The sequence below is a fragment of the Callorhinchus milii genome, unplaced genomic scaffold, assembly GCF_018977255.1.
Source record: "Callorhinchus milii isolate IMCB2004 unplaced genomic scaffold, IMCB_Cmil_1.0 Scaffold2, whole genome shotgun sequence".
In the NCBI taxonomy this organism is placed as follows: domain Eukaryota; kingdom Metazoa; phylum Chordata; class Chondrichthyes; order Chimaeriformes; family Callorhinchidae; genus Callorhinchus; species Callorhinchus milii.
In genome coordinates this window covers 19,324,944-19,345,469 of record NW_024704743.1, presented here as the reverse complement: position 1 = coordinate 19,345,469, position 20,526 = coordinate 19,324,944, and the positions used below count along the sequence as shown (strand labels likewise).

Below are 20,526 nucleotides of genomic sequence, written 5' to 3'. Positions count from 1 at the left end.
ATGACCATGAATTTGCAATGCCACAATCTGCACAGTTGGTAACAGTTAAATATGATAGAATCGTTCAGACTATCCAGGATCATTTTAATAAGGGCAGAGGGAAAAATAATTAAAAGGTTAAGCGCAAGTGTACACGCATTTTACTTTTAGTTAAACAGTTGTGCTTGGGGTTTGTTTTAGAATAAACGTTAAAGGAATAAAGCAATCCTGATGTTTGGGAATTTTCATTCCCGTATTGTTCATTTGTTTCCTTTCATGGTCTTGCTCTGCCCTCGCTCTGCACTCTGTGACCTCCTGCAACCTTCCCTCCACTCATTGGACACCAGCCTGTTGCATGATGTGAATATAAATTCAACGTGCTGTGGTTTTTGTTGTCCCTTGCATGATCTGCCCTGCCAACTATTCTGCCCTGTTCTCTGGAACTGCGTTGCAAGTCTCTCTGCTTCACCCCTCCCCATCTTTCAAGCCCACCTTCAGACCTATCTTTTCGACCATGCTTCTGGTCATCTTTTCCTCCACCTGATAATAATAATAAATTGGTCACTCAATCCACGACTGTTTGTGGGACACTGCTGTGCGCATTGGCTGCTGCGTATTGTTCACAAAACATACAGTCAATTCACTTCACAGTATATTCTGTGAAGCGCTTTGAGACGTCTCGAAGACATGAAAATGTGCTATATCAAATGCAAGGATTATTTATTATTATCCCCACTTGAGTTTTTAGTCAGCAGTTTAAAATGCTTTGAGACATCCTCCCGAAATGAAAGGTGGTATCTAAATATAATTTGTTGTTGTTCAGTAGCACAGTGTAATATCAGAATGTAATGTAAATGACAATATTCAGATCACTGAGACAGATATCCAGTAGATGTGACAGCATTCCAAGGATCACTGTACCATTTTATAACTGTCCTGTAAAAATATAAATAAAACGGTAACAAGAATTTATTCTACAAGTCCTATGTTAATGTAGGCAGAGATTGTATTGCAAAGACTTATTTAAAACTTGCTTCAGATGAAGCTGAGAAATATAGCTAGCCTTAGGTAAGTGAATACAGCATGTGTTCTATCAGATGTTATTGAAGAACACATTCATATTGTGTTACACTATCTGCTCTCTGCATCCCTTCTAAAAATGACATGAAACTGGATCAAATTGATTCTCAATATAATTTCTGAAGATCATGGTTCAAAATCCAATGCTTGAGCATTATGCTCTGCTGAATCTTATCTTGACATTTGTGTGTGACATTTGAACCATTTTAAATCTTTAAGAGACACTTTTTTAAAAGCCAAGAGACAGACTCTCATTGCACTGATATTTGATCAAACCTGTTTTAGATCCAGCTGCGATGTTGGAGCTTAGAATATACTGAACCATTTCCATAGCAGTTTACTTCCAATTATTCTGTGAGGGTCTTAAATCTGTTATCTGAGATTATGAACAATAGCCAAAAGCTACACATTGTGCCAAAAATTCTTGAAATTGTGCAGTGTGTACTGAACTATGGCTAACTTGATTGAGATGTAGAAATGGTATGCTGCCTTCTGAATGTGCACAGTCCATTTCACTGCTTGATTTTACCTTTGCGTAGTAAACCCAGATCAATATTTTAGGATGCATCAATGCAGTAGAAGTACAGGCCATAAGTTTAGAGTTGTAAAGGGCAATTTCAGGACAGATACCCCAAAAAATGTTTCTTTACCCAGAGGGTAAATAACAATCAGAACCGGCTGCAAGGGAGAGAAATGGCATTTATTGGAATATTTAACATATAGAGATACGTATTTAATATGAGAGAAATTTGGGAAGGAAAAGGATTAAGGATTATGCAGAAAAGGGAAATAAATAATAACTTGCACTTGATACAGTGCCTTATTGCGTCATTGAGATATCTCAAAGTACCTCACAAAATATATTGTAAAGTGAATTGACTGTACTTTGTGGGTGAAACGCGACAGCTAATTGTGCACTGCAGTGTCCCATAAACAGTCAAAGATTGAGAGAGCAAATAATTTTTTTTTTTGGAACAATTTTACCCCTGGAAAGTGATCTATCAATCGACTAACAACTGGGTTTCTGGGTAAACAGAGGCACGTGGAGTAAGGAAACTTGACTAAGGTTTTGCCCCGTCCAGGAAATAAACCCGGGTCCTCTCACTTGCGCAGCGAGCGCTAACCACTAAACTACAGGACTCAATGTTGTTGTTGGTGAATTAGAATAACAATCACATGTTGGAGTGCAAGCTATTCAACTTGACCCAGGATATTACCTGCTCAATCCCCTTCTCAGTTTAACATCTTCACTTTGGTGCCAATTGCTGTTGTTTTGTTTCATTTGGATATTTTAATATCTTAACTTTGCAAAACAGGTTGAGCTCAGTGTAAAGTCAGCTCGATTTCATCCACGTCCAACATTACGCTCAAATAAATAACTGTCTAGGGTTTCCTTGCAGTGGACACTTCACAGAGCAATGGTATGAAGCTTTGAAGCTTGACAGTGTTAGGAAAGCCCAGCAGCTCATCTTGGATGCAGTTTAATAATCTCTTACAATAGGAACAGATTCCCACAGTGGGAAGTCACATTCATAGTTTTGCACAGATGTCTCTATTGTATCCAGTACAATTGGAATGTTATAATTGGAAGAATACTACAAACCATGTCCTGAGGCTTCCAAACAGTCGGAGGCTTCATCCACTTTGAATATTAATATTTTGTTTATCACAGTTTTAAATGGTGACAAAGTGCCAGAGTAGACATCTGTTACATCTGTTGTGTTGGCCAACAATCCCCCAGATAAAATTGGTCTTTCACTTCATGGTTGCTTGTGGGATATTACTGTGCACAAATTGGCTGTTGTGGTTGCCCACAAAATGCACAGGCACGTCAGTTTATAGCAATTATCTGTGAAATTAATTGAGAGATTTTGGCGGTTCTAAGTGCCATATCAACTGCAATAATTAGTGTCAGCTTGGCTCACCTTGTAGCATTCTTGCCTTTGAGAACCATGATGGGACTTGGAACTCATATAGTCTATGCTGACACTCCAATGCAAAGCTAAGTTGTGCTATATTGTCAGACATGCTGTCCTTTGGGCGAGATATTGAACGAAGGGCCTATCTGCCTGCCAAGGCGGATAAAAAAATTTGGTGGCACTATTTGAAAACAGAAGGGAATTTCTCCCGGTGTCCTGGCCAACAATCCCTCAAATAAATTTGGAGGATGCTGCAAACCAGACTTCCCTCTGCTTGAGTGACACACGATTGAGCTACTCTACTGAGAACTCTTCAAGGAGCTGTTTTCAGCAGCACTTTGACAAGCACAACCTCAAAACAAACACAGCAAGTTTGAATCAATACCGACTCTCCTCTCAAACAGATCCTTAAAAGTTCTGGGGTGATGCAACGGATGCACAAGAGCTCTTAAAGAAAAGACAGTGAGGCTGATTTTGGAGCTCCCTGAACCTACTTGCATAATTATAATAGTTTGGTCTTAATTGTTTTTCAAAAAACTGACCCTGTCCCAAATCTCTGACACAATGCACTGACAAGCAGCGAATACAAATCAATTTTTCTTAAAAATAATTGGCTTCCAAATTAAGTCTGAATTCAAGAATTTTCTACAGTTCTGTACAATATTAAAGCTTAAGGCAAAATGTTTTTGTTACAGGCTAAGACTCGGTGTCATTTCAACCCACGGCTGAATAAGAAAGCTTAATGCTCAGCCCATTGGACATTCCTGTTGATAACGCGTCGCTGCCAATCGGAAATGACATTCGATTGAAATGCTTCAAAACGGGTTGTTGAGATGCTAAGACCCCACTATGCTTAACTTTGCCGGTGTCCCCTCTATATTGTCAACTGCAATATAATATTGAGTTGCATGCACTGTCTGGACTTCACTGGTTTCAAAGGGTCAGGTGAGCCACTCCAGTAGCTACATAAAGTGGTGCTGATAATGCTGACAGTGCAGGAAACTCACTGCTGTGGCCACTTATCACAGATCATTAGTGTTTTTTACAACTTTAATTTAGAAAAAATGCATTTCATTATTTGTGCTGTGAAACTCTTTTCTTCAGAAATTAATGCAATTAGTTTTTGTTTCTCTCTCCTCAGCTTCCCTGGGCTCTCCCTCAGACTCTCCAAAACAGTGCGAAATCTAGGCTTCCAGTTCGACCCCTAGCTGTCCTGCCTCTCCCACATCCAGTCCCTAATCATGACCGCCTTCTTCAGCCTCTGCCACCTTACCCCAAATGCAGCTGAAACCCTTGCACATGCATTTGTCACCTCCCGCCTGGATTACTCAAACGCACTCCTCACCGGTCTCCCCAGCTCCACTATTCAAAAAATGCAGCTCAGTCAGAACTCTGCTGCCCGCATACTTACCCGGATCAAACTCCGTACCCACATCCCACCAGTTCTGGCCAGATTCCACTGGCTCCCCATCACCAAATGGATCGACTTTCAAGATCCTCACGCTTATGTCCAAAATCCCTTCACTCCTTCGCATCTCCCTACCTCTCCGACCTCCTCACTCCCAAATCCACTGCCTGACACTTCTGCTCGACTGACACCAGCCTCCTGCTCGTCCCTCGCACTCTCCGCTCTACCATTGGAGGTCGCATATTCAGCCACTACATCCCGAAACTCTGGAACACTCTTCCTCAATCCTCCGGTTTGCCCCCTCTGTCCCCGTTTTCAAGTCCCACCTGAAAACCTTCCTCTTCGACCGTGCTTCCAACCACTCCCCCTTAAACCCCTTAATACCCTGACCTACCAAAAATCTATCAACCTCACTCTTGAAGGTGTGGATGCATCTACATGGAGGGTGCTATATAAGTGCAAGTTGTTGGTGGTGTTTAGATGGATCTGGCACTTTTGGAAACCCATCACCATAAGAGTATCCAGCCAGTTTGATGTATGTCACCTACTTATGGAAATGTCCAAGAAGACCCCACTTACCTCCCTCCCACACGAGGATAGTCACTGGGTAGGTGGTCAAAATTAATGCAATCAAGTGAGTTCAAAGCAGAAAATGAATCAAACCAGAAAATAAATTCACAGGGTGAAATATTAATTATCTTTTGTATTTCTGAAGACTTTACAATTTACATATACTGCCCCTAATGGTACTTCATTAGAAAGCATACTTTACATAAAAATTCTGTTCCGTTACAGTTACTACGATTCGCAGCAAGAGGAATTTCACCTGAGGGGTAAATGTGCGACATTTCATAACCCATTTCCTTTATGAAATAACTATATATTTATTTCAATCAATAAATATCTAAGCGTTCCAGGACGCCGGTGTGAAGGGCGCTATATAATAATAATAATCTTTGCATTTGATATAGCACTTTTATCATGTCTTCAAGACTTGATTCACAGAATATTCTGCTAAGTGAATTGACTGCATATTTTGTGGGCAAAATACGGCAGCCACAAACAGTCGTGGATTCAGTGACCAAATTATTAAATTTTTTTGAAGGAACTATTATGCCCGGAAAAACGATCCGCCAATTGACCAACAACCGGGTTCCTACTTACTGCGAGGTAAACAGACATGTGTGGAAGTAAGGAAACTTGCCCAACGTTTCGCCCTGCCGGGATTCAAACCCAGGTCTCTCGCTTGTGAGGCAAGTGATCTAATCACTAAGCCACAAGACTCGTAAATGCAAGTTGTTGTTATTTATTTCAGAACTGAACACCTCCACAGCTTTGACACCATGTTGCTCCTTAGGAGCTTTTTAAACTTAAGATGTTGGCTGCCATCTTTGGTCTTGACGACCAGCCAAAATATACAATGTTATCATCTTGGAGACAACATGTGAAACTGCTTTTATTTTTAGATGCTCTAATATTGCCGTTCCTTGCAAGTAGACGTACACATAATTTGGGGCCTTTGCCTGTAACCAGAAACTGGAGACCGAAAGATTTCTGACCTCATTTAAATTTGAAGAGAATAATTTTAAGGCTAAGACCATGAAGATTTTAGGGCCTCTTGGTCATCGTGCTTCCTATTTGCATCAACAACCTGAAATTCAACCACAATGGAAATTTATCAAGATCTATTGTATATTCCAACAAATATATAAATTATGGATTATGTTTATCATTACTGATTGATTTCCTCTGTAAATCCTGTGAAATGTTCGGAGGCGTCCTTCTAAAGTGAAAGGCACTAAATGAATTGCATGGCTTATTAATGACAGCACATGGTAATGAGTTTTACTGCAATTTGATCCATTGTCAAGACATACCTGTTGGAGGAAGTACAGTTGGTTCTTCAGCAAAAGCAATGGATGAAGGGATGCACTCTTTTGTGAAGGTAATGTCATCCAGTGATATGTCTCCTTTTGTTCCCTTCCCAACCCATCCTTCAAACAGTATCTCAAAGTCTTCATCTGCACTGAGAGGGATTTTAGCCCGTTTCCAATAGTTGCCTTGGTCCCCAGTTAAGTTGAAAAGCATTGTGCGGCGATCTGATACAGTCACTTGGTATATTATTAAGGATCCAATACTATGTCCTGCCATATGATAGTAGAAAAGAATCTGCAAGACAGAGAAGCATCATACAGGTGTAGTTCTATATACATGCAATTATTTTTCACAATGCCTAATAATTTATTTATTGTCTAATATGTGGCTTTTTCTTCCTTAACTAAGGAGACTAAATTTGAATTTCTTCCAGCAACCAGAAGTATCACACAAACTCACCGGAAATCTGCTCTGAAAGTAGATTGTGTGAAAGTATACTCCCAACAATCAGGGTCAAAGGCTGCTTCCTTCATTAAGAAATCCTGTTACAAATCATGTTAGAACATCCTGGATTTTCGAAATGGAGCAAAAAATAAATATATAAAAACTGCAGAAATATTTATTGGAGTGGAATGTGCACTCTCCCTGCATCCTGCTTACCTAATTCTGGAAAGTATTAGGTGCAGGATGGCAAGAGACCCCAGTGTGTGTGTTGGAGTACTACTGGAAGCTAACCAGCTAAAACCACATTGAGAGCACTGCCTGGCAAGCTTTCCCACTGCTTGCCACAGCTAGGACCATCTTACCCATTTGGGCTTTAGCTTGCAAGGTTAACAGGAGCTGAGTGGGATGACTCCCTGCCCCCAGTGACTGGTCTGAGGATACGCGTGGCTCAGAGACTGGACTACCAAGATGACTACAGAAGGTAGGTTTGATTCTGACATTCTGTTACCAAACATGTCACCTTTTGAGCCAGTACAGCTCCAAGGAGACCCTGCTTACCTCCCCCCAAGGATAATAATAATGATAATAATTCCAGTGTCCATCCCACAAATCCCAAATCTCTTTCCTGCACTGATACTTCAAGAACATTGCCACTCAGTTTTGTATTCTACAATATATTTTATTCTGCTACACTGTACTAAGCAAGAATAATTTGTTTTGTTTTAGGAGCAGGCAAATTTATTAGGAAGAAATCTGTGATAAGGAAAGGATTTGTTCAAATGTGTATGCTTAAAATTACCAGCAATGCATATATAGGTTTACAGTGAGAAGGTCACATAAATATCCATGGCCCTGAGCCTTTTCAATTCAATTCTACTTTAATAAAACACCTGGAATTGAGAATAATTGGTGTCTCTGTTTATGGATATTATAATCTCTTGCTGAGCAACAGCAAAAATAAATTATTAGGAGCCAAAGCTAACTAATAAGATAATTGTTAGCACCAGAAAAAATACAGTATTAATGTAAATGCCAGTACTGGATAATTGAACAATGATCTTTTGGGTAATGCCATCAATTTTTAACAGAATAAATATTTTTGCTTCTTTTTAAAAGACTAACAAACGTTCAGAGTTTTATTTCACGCAGTGTGTAATTTGTTACTTGGTTGCCCTTTCAGTACAAAGTTTAAATGAAATGCGAATGCTTGCGTAAGACCAGTTTTAATTAAATGTTATAAATAGAGGGCACAAGGTTGAATTCTATTATAAATTATACTGAATGGGAACTTATGTTTTCTGCTTACAACAGGGAGGGATGGAATTTAAAACAAAACAAGTGCTGTGTCACTCAACAAATATTGACGTGCTTCATGTCTCCTGCCCCCATCTGCACCACCACTGGTGGGCGAGCCTTTAGCCATTCTGTTCCCGCTCTCTGGAACTCCATCCCGGAGCCCCTACCTCCTCATTTTCAAAGCCAGCCTCAAGATTTACCTCGTTGACTGCACTTTCAGTCATCTTTCTCTTCCCCACCCTTTACAGTTCCCACCCCAGCCTAGGTTCCCAGTATTAAAGCAGTCTAAAGTCCTTTGAGAAGTGCTCCCGATGTGGAAAGCATAATATAAATGTAAACTATATCTTGTTCAGTGGAGGAAGGGAGCGCGGGATGGTTTTCAAGGATGCAGTGATGTGGGACTGTTGTTGAAGCTACCTCCATGTCTAGCTTGATGCCTTTGAAGGAAAAAGAGGAGGGGTCAGGAACCGATTGCTGTAGAGGAAGAATGTGTAATGATGAACGAAAGAAACTATTGTCAGAACCAGGGTGAATGAGAATCTGATATTGGCGAAAAAGAAAACAAGGGCTAAGGTAAGAGCTGCTGTGAGGAGCAATTGGTGTTGACTAGGACCTACCAGGATTCCTGTCTACTTAGGTTTGAATGTTTTAATAAATATAGTATGGGATTTTAATTAGTTGTAGATGAAATGTATTTATCATCTTCAACTGTAGATGTATGGGTTCAATTTCCGGCAGGGCGAAACCTTGGGCAAGTTTCCTTATTCCATACGTCTGATAATAATCCTTCAAAAAAACAATAAAATTGGTCACTTCAATCCATGACTGTTTGTGGGTCACCACTGTGCGCAATTGGCTGACACATTTTGCTCACAAATACACAGTTAGTTCACTTTACAATATATTGTGTGAAGCGCTTTGAGATGTCTAGAAGGATTATTATTATTTTATTTTTTATTATTTATTAGGGGTGAATAACATTGGAATGTTATAATGTGGGAATGTGTCAGGGGAATTTTCTCCAGAGCAGTTAATTCAATGCATAATTATTAATAATAATATTCTTGGCATTTACATTACTTATAAAGTTCAAACATCTCAAACTGCTTGAGGAAATTAAAATAAGTGTATATGAAGGCAAATGTGGCAGCCAAAGAGGCTTGGGGACTCCAGAGTGTGCATTGGGGTATTGCTGGAGTATAACCGCCTAAAACCGAATCTCTTGCCATTGAGAGTACTGCCTGACAAGACTTCATGCTGCTTGTCCAACTAGGACCACCCTACCCATTACGTCTGTGTATCTAGCTTCCTCCTAAATGCCTCTATACTATCTGATTCAACCGTTGCTTTGGGCATTGAGGTCACATTCTCACTACCTTCCATGAGTAATTCCTCCTAAATTTTCTTTTAGATCCTCTGGTAACTATCTTAGAGTTGTGTCCCCTGTTTACGGACTGACCAATAAGAGGGAACAGCCTATTTATGCTAAATTCATTCAAATGTTGGTTAAAATTGTGCCTGGTTGGAACCTATGCTTTAAAAAGGTTACCAGGCAAATATTATTGCAAGAGTTGAACTGGAAGTACAGTTTTTCATATTTTCTTCAACTGTAGAAAATATTTCTTCAACTAAAGAAAATAGTGGTCAGTCATGCATGTGCACTTGTCTGACATACTCCGTCATTGTCAGGGCAGAAAACAAAGCATCCTTCTGTAAATACATCAATTGTGTGAGAAGTAGAAATTCTTTTTAATATATTGGTTTTCCATCTATTGTAGCTTTTGTTTTGTTTTAATGTAAACTTATAAAAACATCTAAAATGGCAGGGCAGATTCAGGACTTAATTAGATGCCAAATGGGAGGTATTAAGTGGGGAGAGTTATTAAGCAGGGACCCCTTCTGTCTCTTGTATTTATTAATTTGCTTGGATTGGTAAATTAAGTTACATTTACAGATGACACCACATTTCACAGAATTGAATTCAGAGGATGCCATCAAGCTCTTACAAAGAGATCTTGATAGGGTACGCACATGGGTTGATGACTGGCAAATGATGCTCAATACTCATAAAATACAGTCAATCCACTTTACAGTACAACAACAATAAAATTACATTTGTAAAGCACCTTTCAGGTCGTGAGGACGTTCCAAAGTGCTGAACAATCAAGTGTTGGGACCCGAGCATGGGGAAGGGGTGGTGTAGGGGTGAGGGAAGGCAGAGAGGTGGGAGGGAGACCAAAGGCACGGTTGAAGAGAAGGGTCTTGAGACCGGCTTTGAAGGAGGCAAGGGAGGAAGTGAGGCGAAGGGACCATGGAACAGAGTTCCAAAGTATGGGGCCATAGAGGCTGAAAACCTGGCCACTGATGGTAGGGGGGAAGACATGGAGCAGACCAGAGCCCGATGAACGGAGGGAGTGGGCAGGTTATATCCTGTAAAGCACTTTGAGACGTCTCAACAACGTGGTAAAGTGCTATATCAAAAACAAAATTTATCATTATTAACACAGAAAAGTGCATATAAGAAGTAAAATTAGGAAACATGTGTACGCTATAGAATTATACAGCACAAAAGGAATCCATTCAGCCTATCATGTCTGTGCTGGCTCTTTGAAAAGAACTGTCCAAATCAATCCCACTCCCCCGCTCTCTCCCCATAGCCCTGCAAACTTATCTTCCCCAAAAAATGATCTACTATCTTAAAAGTTGTTATCGAATCGACTTCCACCACCCTTTCAGGCAATGCATTCCAGATCCGAACAACTCGCTGTTTGAAAAAATTTCTCCTCACCTCCCCTCTGTCTTTTTAATAACTATTTTAAATCGGTGTCCTCGGGTTACCGACCCACCCGCCAGTGGAATACATTAGAAGAGACAGAAACCGTTGACAGAGATCTAAGGGTGTTAGTTGATTCATCACTTACAGTGTCAAAACAATGTGAGGTGGAATAAACACAACAAACAGGATGCTGGGTTATGTTGCCAAATTAGTTGAGTTCAGATCCCTAGATATGATACTCATGCAGTATATTTCCTGGGCAAGCTATATAGTTCCTGCGTACAGTTTGAGGTGCATAATATCAGACACGGGCAGCCTTTGTCAGCTAATTTGTAGATGGGCTCAGGTTCATCCTTATACTGTAGTTGACAGAGAATGTAATAATAATAATTCTTGCATTTGATATATCAGGTTCATCTTTATACTGTAGTTGACAGAGAATGTAATAATAATAATCCTTGCATTCGATATATGATGTCTCTAAGCACTTCACAGAAAATACTGTAAAATGCATTGACTGTATATTTTCTGACCGAAACGCAGCAGCCAATTGAGCACAGCAGGGTCCCTCAAGCAGTTGTGGATTGAATGACCAAATTTTTTTTTGAGGGATTATTATTCCCAGAAAAGCAATCCGCCAGTCAACTAACAACTGGGTTCCTACTTACTGCTCGGTAAACGGAGGCATTTGGAATAAGGAAGCTTTCATCCCGTCCAGGAATCGAACCACTCGCTTGCGAGGCGAGTGCTCTAACCAATGCACTACAGGAACTATGTCTATGTCTGACATGTGTATCCTTTTATAAGGGCTTTGATTGAAACTAACCATTGTACCTAATAGGATTCCACTGTAAGTGAGATCATAAGCCTTTTTTATTTGTGGAGTTTTCGTTGCTGATGGTATCTCCATTACCAGATGTTTTCCACTTTTTCAGATAGCTTGATGATAGATAGGTGGTTCAGGCCTCCCAATCCTAAAAGCAAAGTCTTCACTGTCGTGTATTCTCAGTTTTCCCCAATTGGGCACGTTTTTGCAGGAAAAACTACTGAAAAGGGATCCTTTCCCATATCAGTCAAACAGCTGGCCAGGTAATGAACTCTATTGCTGGCTGCAGCAGTGTCTGCTGGTGTGAATGTAAGATGCTCTTATAGAAAGAAATCCTCCAGGACATCCCTTTGTTTACTGCCAGTATCAGTACAAAATCATCGGCAAAATATATCATATCTATTTGGCGTTTCCAAATAATACAATAACACCAATTTACATTTATATCGTGCCTTTCACAGCAGGAGGATGTCTCAAAGCTCTTCACACAACTGGCTGAGAGCCTGAGCTGCCTCATGTTAAAGCTAGTTCACAGATGCAGAAAGCAATTAAAGGCAAATGGAATGATGAGCATAAAGCAAAGAATTGGGAATATAAAAGCATGGATAGCACAGCTGCAATTGTACAGAGCACCAGTCAAATCTCACTTACAATTTATATAAGCACTTAACAGTGCTGGATGGGCACCTGAGCTGGGGGTGGGAGCTGGAAGTGTGGGGGAGGGGACAGATAAGTGAAGGCATGGTCAAAGAGTTACGCTTTGAGGGCTGGCTTGAATGAGAGGCGTGAATTGGAGCAATGTATTCAGTATTTTGAGTTTAAGATCTACGGAAAGATATACTTACCATTATTGGCATCTAGTGACGCATTCCGTGGCTAGATTGCATTCCTAATAAACTCATGCGTGTGCATAGAACCGGATTTTGTTTGTGATTATCATAGCCCCAAGACCACTTTTGGATCAGAGTCTGATGCAGATGAGTGAATATATAGCATATTCCTGCTGCTTGTCCAACTAAGGTTTTATATAATGTAATTTGTTGTTGTTGGTTGTTATTGGAAAAAAGGTAGAGAAATGTGATTGAAAGATCGGCCAATATTTAATGGAATAGTGGAACTGACTCAATGGGTTATTGACTGCCCTTGTTTCTATGCCTAAATCCTAGCTTCTTCCTCAACTGCCAAATTGAAGGGGATCAACCAATTTAAATCTTTAAATATATTTGTACCTTACAGTCTTTGCTTTGTTTGCTGATGGGTGGACCAGAAATCCTTGCTACATGCCCAGGAAGTTGTGGGAATGAGCTTTCGATGTAAATGTAATGTCCGGATGGATCACGCAGGGTATGATCTGTGGCTGGCCCTGTGCCCATTGATGGTGTTCTTCCTGGTTTAAGAGTCCAGTCAAAAGCATCATCCCTCAATTGCCTCCAGGTGCACATGTCAAATTCAAAATCACAGTGCCCTAAAACAGTGTCTGAAAATGAAACTTGCAATTAGAAAAGTATATCTCAAGATTTACTGAACAGATCATAGAATCATAGAATGCTATAGCACAGAAAGGGGCAATTCAACCCATCAAACCTGTGCTGGAGTTCTTGTCCGTATTAGCTACTCTGCTGTGTTATTTTATCTTGAGATCATTGGCTTGAACTTACACCAAGTCATAAGATGTGAGACGGAAAATTTAAAATACTAACATTTCAGATTGGATAGAAATGTGGAAAATTCCACAATTCAGTCTTCATACAAGAAAGGCACTATCCCAAATTAAGGATTATTATATTATTATCATTATTATTCATTTGGAAGCTTGTTAAGAACTTTGGAAAACAGCTTTCAAATTAATATTGGATTGAAGAATTTTCCACATTTTTTATTTGATTTTAATTTTTCATATTATCATATTCACACGTCTACGACTGCAAACTTATATCTTAAGGCAAAATGGAATTTCGATCTTCTTGTGCATGAAAAGTTTAGCTTTGAAAATGGACTGAAAATGGGGAACGGTCAGAGTAATCAACCACACTCCCTCAGGCTAATTTGTCTCTCTTGGGCCACTCCACGACCCCCTTCCTTTAGCAGTTTTGTTCCACCCTTTTCTTCCTTGTGCTGCGAATTCCAATCTTCTAGTCCTTCATGGTGCTTTGTTCTATAAATAAGGATGAGTGATCCACTCCAGCACAATAAATGACTTACCACAGATGACTGGATGCTCATCAGAGTGATCAGCGCAGTCATTATTGAAGTCACAGAGCCAGTCCTTAGGGATACAATACTTGTTGGCACATGCATATTCATCGGAGCTGCATGCTCTATCAGGGATCAGAAGGGGTGCACAGTCTTGAAAGGAAATGTCATCCACTGCAATATCACCCATGTAACTCACACCACGTGTAGCCCTGAGGATAATCTGCAAAAGTTAAACAAATACACAATTACTGCAATAGCATTTAAATGCTTGCAACAGATGGACTCTTTGAAACATTCCTAAATGCACTCATCAATTGAAAACCTTTGTTTTCCACTGTTCTTAAAGAGAATTTACAGAAACATGGCATCCAAATTTAAACTGAATTCATGAACTTTCCAAAACACTGCGTGATTATTTTCAGACTAATTCCCATTGGGAAATGTTGGGCTTCTGGTTCACAGATAGATTTTGCTGAACAACAATCATAGTAGAATTGCTACAATTGGAAGAAATAAAGCATTGTGAATATTGAACTTTAAGAGTGGCAATGTATAGACAACGGCAGAAGCTGGCTGAGAGGAGAGCATAATAATAAGCACCTACAGGGTACTTGATCAGCCTGGCTATGACAATTGACTGACTAGCTAATACATTTTGTTTGAAGTAGACGCTATTTGCAGCTTGTGGGGTGGGTGGTCATGAGATTAATGGTTGATCCTCAAGTGTTTTTTTACAACAGCAATTTCATATCCCGTTCTAGCTTGCTGGGATCAGGCTGGCTTTTGACATGAAACAATAATAATCCTGCATTTCATACGCTACATGCTTGGGTTAATTCAGAGAATATGTTTCAAAGATTCCTGCTGTTTCTTTCAATTGCAATCATTTTGAGACTGGATAAAATAAAACAAATAAGCAGCCTCACGGTTACCCTTTAAGTCCCTAAGAATTAAATAATTTGGTTACTTGAAGTCAATTCAGTCTTGTTCAGTTTGAACTCCATACTCCTGTTTCTCTTTGAACAGAATATTTAATAAATATTTGAGCAGTGCACTTTTAATCAGTCAGGTTCTTTGTGATGGCCTACAAGATAAAGTACCTTTGTCTCTAAACTGAAAGTGAAAAAAAAATTAAATATTTTATTATCTCCAAGATTTTAGTCCTCTGTGCAAAAATGGGACGTAATGGGGTTTGCAAGAGGAGTTGGAAATAGTGACTCCTGCTAGTAACAGGAAGTGCATAGGAACATAACAACAACAGCTTGGATTTGTACAGCGCCCTCCACCCTGGACAGCGTCTCAGAGCACTTCACAGTAACGGATCCCGGCGCCCAGCCAGGGGGAGGAAGGTGACCAAAGGCGCGGTCGAAAAGAAAGATCTTTAGCTGAGACTTGAAAGTGGGAAGTGAGGCGAAGGGAGTGAGGAAGGGAGCTCCAGAGCCTCAGGGTGTAGTGGCTGAAGGCATGGCCATTGATGGTGGAGCGGTGGACCTGGGGGACAAGGAGTAGGCCAGACCCGATGGAGCGAAGGCAACAGACATTATTGGGAGGAGAGAGGAGGTCAGAGAGGTAGGGGGCTGCAGAGGAGTGGACGGATTTGAAGACAAGTGTGAGGATCTTGAAGTCGATCCTCTCTGGGACAGGCAGCCAGTGCAGTCTGGCAATGACTGGGGTAATCGGGGAGTGGAGTTTGGTGCGGGTAAGAATGAGGGTGGCAGAGTTTTGTGTGACCTGGATTTTGTGAATGGCAGTGGAGGGGAGGGCATTTGAATAGTCCAGCCGAGAGGTGACAAAGGCATGGACCAGGGTTTTAGCGGCTTTTGGAGTGAGGTATTGGTGGAGACGGGCAATGCGTCAGAAGTGGAAGAGAGCGGTGCTGGTGAGGGACCGGATGTGGGGGAGGAAGGATAATTGGGGGTCGAACCTGACCCTTAGGTTGCGTAAGGGTTCGGAGAGTTTTAGGGGGAGGTCGGGTAGGTAGAGGAGGTAAGAATTGTGTGATTTTAGACATTGACAAGAGCCAAAAAGTATGCCTTCCGTCTTGTCAACATTCAGCTGAAGGAAATTCGCGCTCATCCAGCTCCTGAGGTTGACAGAACACCAGGAGACTGGGGGTCACAAAGTGAGGTGGAAAAATAGAGTTGGGTGTTGTCTGCATACATATGGAAGGGTACCCTATGTCTGCGGATGATATCCCCAAGAGGGAGCATATAGATCAGAAAGAGGAGGGGGCCAAGGATGGAACCTTGGGGTACCCCACAGGTAACCAGGTGGGAGAGGGAGGAAAAGCCTTTTGTGCAGATGTACTGCTGGCGGTTTGTGAGGTAGGACTCGAACCAGGTGAGTGCGGTCCACTGAGGTGGATGATGGAGGAAAGGCGGTGGAGGAGGATGGCGTGATCGATTGTGTCAAAAGCGGCAGAGAGGTTCAGGAGGACAAGGAAGCAGAGGGAGCCATGGTCACAGATAAAGAGGATGTCATATCTGACTTTCACAAGCGCAGTCTCTGTACTGTGGGCAGGGCAGCAACTGGACTGGAGGGGTTCGAAGAGGCAGTGGGAGAAGAGGTGTGAATGGAGTTGATTGGCAACAACACATTCTCAGACTTTTGCAAGGAAGGGCAGGTTTGAAATAGGGCGGTAGTGGCTGGGGTTCAAGGGATCTAGGGAAGGTTTTTGAGGAGGAGGGTCATGACAGCAGTTTCGAGGGAGGCAGGGACTGATCCAGAGGAGAGGCACTGGTTGATGACATCAGCCAGTAGTGGGCAGAGGAGGGGGAGCTGGGTGACCAGCAAGTTGGTGGGGAGGGGGTCGAGGCAGCAGGTGGTGGATTTCATTGAGGTGATGGTGGGTGAGAGGGAGGAAGGAGAGATGGGGAGGAAGGAATGTAGGATGGGGATTGTGGAAGGAGCTGATGATGGGGAGGGTGAGGGGGACAGAGAGAGCATGGTGGTGGGTGACAAGAGGCAGGAGGATGAGGCTGCCTGGCGGATGTTGTGTATTTTGGATGAAAAGAAGTTCATGACCTCCTCGCACTTGGCATTGGAAAATTGAGTAGGCCTGAGGGGGCGCATGGAGGAGGTAGTGAGTGGTGGAAAAAAGGATTTTAGGATTGTTTTTAGGCTCCAAGATGATTTTGGAGTAGAAAGCCGTTTTCGCCTTCTATCATAACACAATAAAATTTAGTATTAAGTTAGAGAGTGATGTAGTCAAATCCGAAGCAAGGGTCTTAAATTTAAATAAAGCTAACTTTGCAGGTATGAGGGAAGAATTAGCTAAAATAGACTGGGGAATTAGATTAATGGGTATGACAACAGACCAACAATGGCAAACGTTTAAAGATGTAGTGCATAATTCTCAGCGTTTACATATTCCCTTAAGGAATATGAGTACCACAGGAAAAGCAGTTCATCTATGGCTAACTAGAGCACTTAGAGAAAGTATAAAACTAAAAGAAAAGGCTTATGCAACTGCCAAAAAGAGTAGCAAACCTGAGGACTGGGAGTATTTTAGGGACCAACAAAGGAAAACCAAAATCTCATTAAGAGTGAGAAAATGGATTATGTGGGCAAGTTAGCTAGGAACATTAAGACAGATTGTAAGAGTTTTTATAAATACATTATGAGGAATAGGCGAGCAAAAGTAAATGTGGGTCCATTACAGGCAGAGCTAGGAGGAATTACATTGGGGGATAAGGATATGGCAGAGTCCCAAATAAATACTTTGCTTCTGTCTTCACGTTAGAAGACACAAGAAGTTTACCAGAAATAGAGATGAACCAAGGGGCTAATGATAGGAAGCACCTTAGGGAAATTTACATTAGCAAAGAATTGGTGCTAGGGAAATTGTTGACATTAAAAAGTGACAAGTCCCCTGGATCTGATGGTTTGCAGCCTAGGGTTTTAAAAGCAGTAGCTCATGAGATAGTGGAGACCTTATGTTTGATCTTCCAAAATTCTTTGGATTCTGGAACGGTTTCGATTGATTGGAAGGTCACAAACGTAACACCACTATTTAAGAAGGGTGGGCGAGAGAAGATGGGGAACTATAGACCAGTCAGTCTGACATCGGTGGTAGGTAAAATTATAGAATGCTTAATTAAGGATTGCGTAGTGGGATACTTAGAGGATCACAATATGATTAGACAGAGTCAACATGGCTTTACAAAAGGGAAGTCATGCTTAACAAATCTTTTAGATTTTTTGAGGACATATCAAGTAGATTAGATAGGGGGGAAACAGTGGATGTAGTGTATTTAGATTTCCAAAAGGCATTCGATAAGGTGCTGCATAAAAGGTTGATTCACAAGATTAGGGCCGATGGAATTAAGGGAAATATATTAGCATGGATTGAAGAATGGCTAATGGGAAGAAAACAAAGAGTCGGGATAAACGGGTCCTTCTCAGATTGGCGGGATGTGACTAGTGGAGTGCCACAAGGATCAGTGCTTGGGCCTCAACTATTTACCATCTTTATCAACGATCTAGATGAGGACATCGAACTTAATATATCCAAATTCACGGATGACACTAAACTAGGAGGGAGAGTAAACACCGAGGATGACATTAAAAAAATGCGACGAGATATAGATAGGCTAGGTGAGTGGGCAAATAGGTGGCAGATGAAGTGTGAAGTCATCCACCTAGGTGGCAAAAACAGTAGAGCAGATTATTTTTTAGAAGGGGAGAGACTAAATAGTGCTAGTGTTCAGAGGGACTTGTACACCAGTCGCAAAAAGCTAGTTTGCAGGTACAGCAAACAATTAAAAAGGCTAATGGTATGTTGGCATTTGTTACAAAAGGGTTAGAATATAAGAGTAGGGAACTCTTGCTGCAACTGTATAGGACCCTGGTGAGACCCACCTAGAGTATTGTGTGCAGTTTTGGTCTCCTTATTTAAGAAAGGATGTAATCGCCTTGGAAGGGGTACAACATAGATTCACTAGGTTAGTGCCTGGGATGAGGGGGATGAGTTATGAGGATAGGTTGAGCAATTCAGGCCTACATTCTCTAGAATATAGAAGAAAGAGAGGTGATCTTATAGAAAGGGGCATGACAGAATAGATAGTGAGAGACTTTTTCCCCTGGTTGGAGAAACTATAACTAGGGGTCACAGTCTTAAAATTAGGGGTAAGCCCTTTCACACTGAGTTAAGGAAAAACTTCTTCACTCAGACGGTAGTGAATTTATGGAATTCTTTACCCCAAAGGGCTGTAGATGCTCAGTCCTTAACATATTCAAGACTGAAATTGATAGATTTCTTGTGGATAAAGGGATTAAGGGATACGGGGATAAGGCGGTAGGTGGAGTTAGAATAGATCAATAAGAATAGATCTTATTGAATGGCGGGGCAGGCTCAAGGGGCTGAATGGCCTACTCCTGCTCCTAATTCTTATGTTCTTATGTTCTCATGTTCACGCACATCAAAGAACGGCGGTAGTTGTGGAGATCCTCGAGCCACAGTTGGCGATGAACTGTCAGGCCAGTTTTCTGCCATCTGCGCTCGAGCAGCCAGGTTTGGGTTTCTAGGGAGAGGTGATGATTGTTATACCAGGGGGATCGGGTGGGTTTGGAGATGGTCCTGGATTTCAGGGGGACCAAAGACTTGAAGGTGGAGGAGAGGCGATCATGGAGCAGCTGGACGGCTGCTTCAGGATCTCCGTGGGTGGAAGGCCAGAGGGATAGGATAGCTGAGGATGTGAGGGCCTTTGTGAGGATCTCAGGGGATAACCTTTTCCTTGGGCGGTAGAGAATGGTTGAGGACTTGGTGAGAGAAGAGAGGGATGTGAGAAAAGAAGAAGATGAGGAAGTGGACCGAGATGACCTTGTCCACTATGCTAAGGTTGAAAATGTCAAGGCCATGGGTGATAACGAGATCGAGGACATGGCCACAGTTGTGGGTCGGTGAGTTAATGTGAAGGGTGAGGTTTAGGGAGGAGAGGAGGGTAGTGAAGTCGGCAGAAGTAGTGCAAGGGGATTTAGGTTGAAATCGCCCATTATGAGCAGGCGTTTGGAGCAGAGGGACAGGGCAAGAGAGGAAAGTAGAGATTTCTGTGTGGAAGGAGCTGGGGGCTTAGTGGGGCAGTAGACCAGGAGGATTTTCAGTGGGAGAGAGGGATGGAAGACGGTGAGGTGCTCAAAGGAGGGGAAGCAGCCAGAGGAGTAGGGGGAAAGACCAAGGGAGGCTTTGAAGATGAGGGCCACCCCACCGCCACATTGGTTTGGACGGGGGGTGTGGTGGAAGGAGTAGCCTGGAGGGGAGGCTTCCACGAGGGGGACGGGGTCATTGGGGGAGAACCAGGTTTCTGTGAGCCCAAGAATGTCAAGGTGCTCGTCCAAGATGAGGTCATGGATGGTGAGGGCTTTGTTAGAGAGGGAAAGGACATTTTGGAGGGAAATGTAGGTGGGTTTGCTGGTGGGAGGAGAGGGAGGAGAGAGGATGCAGAGAGGATTTTAGGGTGTACAGGAGAGATGGTATGGAGAATAGTGGGAGTGGAGATTTGGGGAGGGTACGTATAAGGGTGGGGGAAGTTGTGTTTGCCTTAAGGAGGCGGTTTGTACGGAGGGAGTGAATGAATTATACACTTAGGGTTACTGCTCTGGGACAGCCACTGCCGAGAGCCATAATGGGCCCGGCGGAGGATGCCCAGGCTGGAGCAGAGGAAAGTGGTGATGGGGTCGAGGAGAGAGAGAAGACGGGGTGGGGCGATGGGAGAGAAGGACAGAATGG

At 42.0% G+C, this 20,526-nt stretch overlaps 1 protein-coding gene across 1 annotated transcript in view; it reads right to left on the bottom strand.

Moving 5' to 3' along the window:
* Positions 1-20,526, bottom strand: part of malrd1 (MAM and LDL receptor class A domain containing 1) — a 180,725-nt gene that overhangs the window by 105,959 nt on the left and 54,240 nt on the right. The window contains 3 exon segments of the mRNA XM_042332367.1: positions 6,264-6,555; positions 12,833-13,080; positions 13,806-14,019. Coding sequence (XP_042188301.1) covers positions 6,264-6,555; positions 12,833-13,080; positions 13,806-14,019 — 754 coding nt within the window.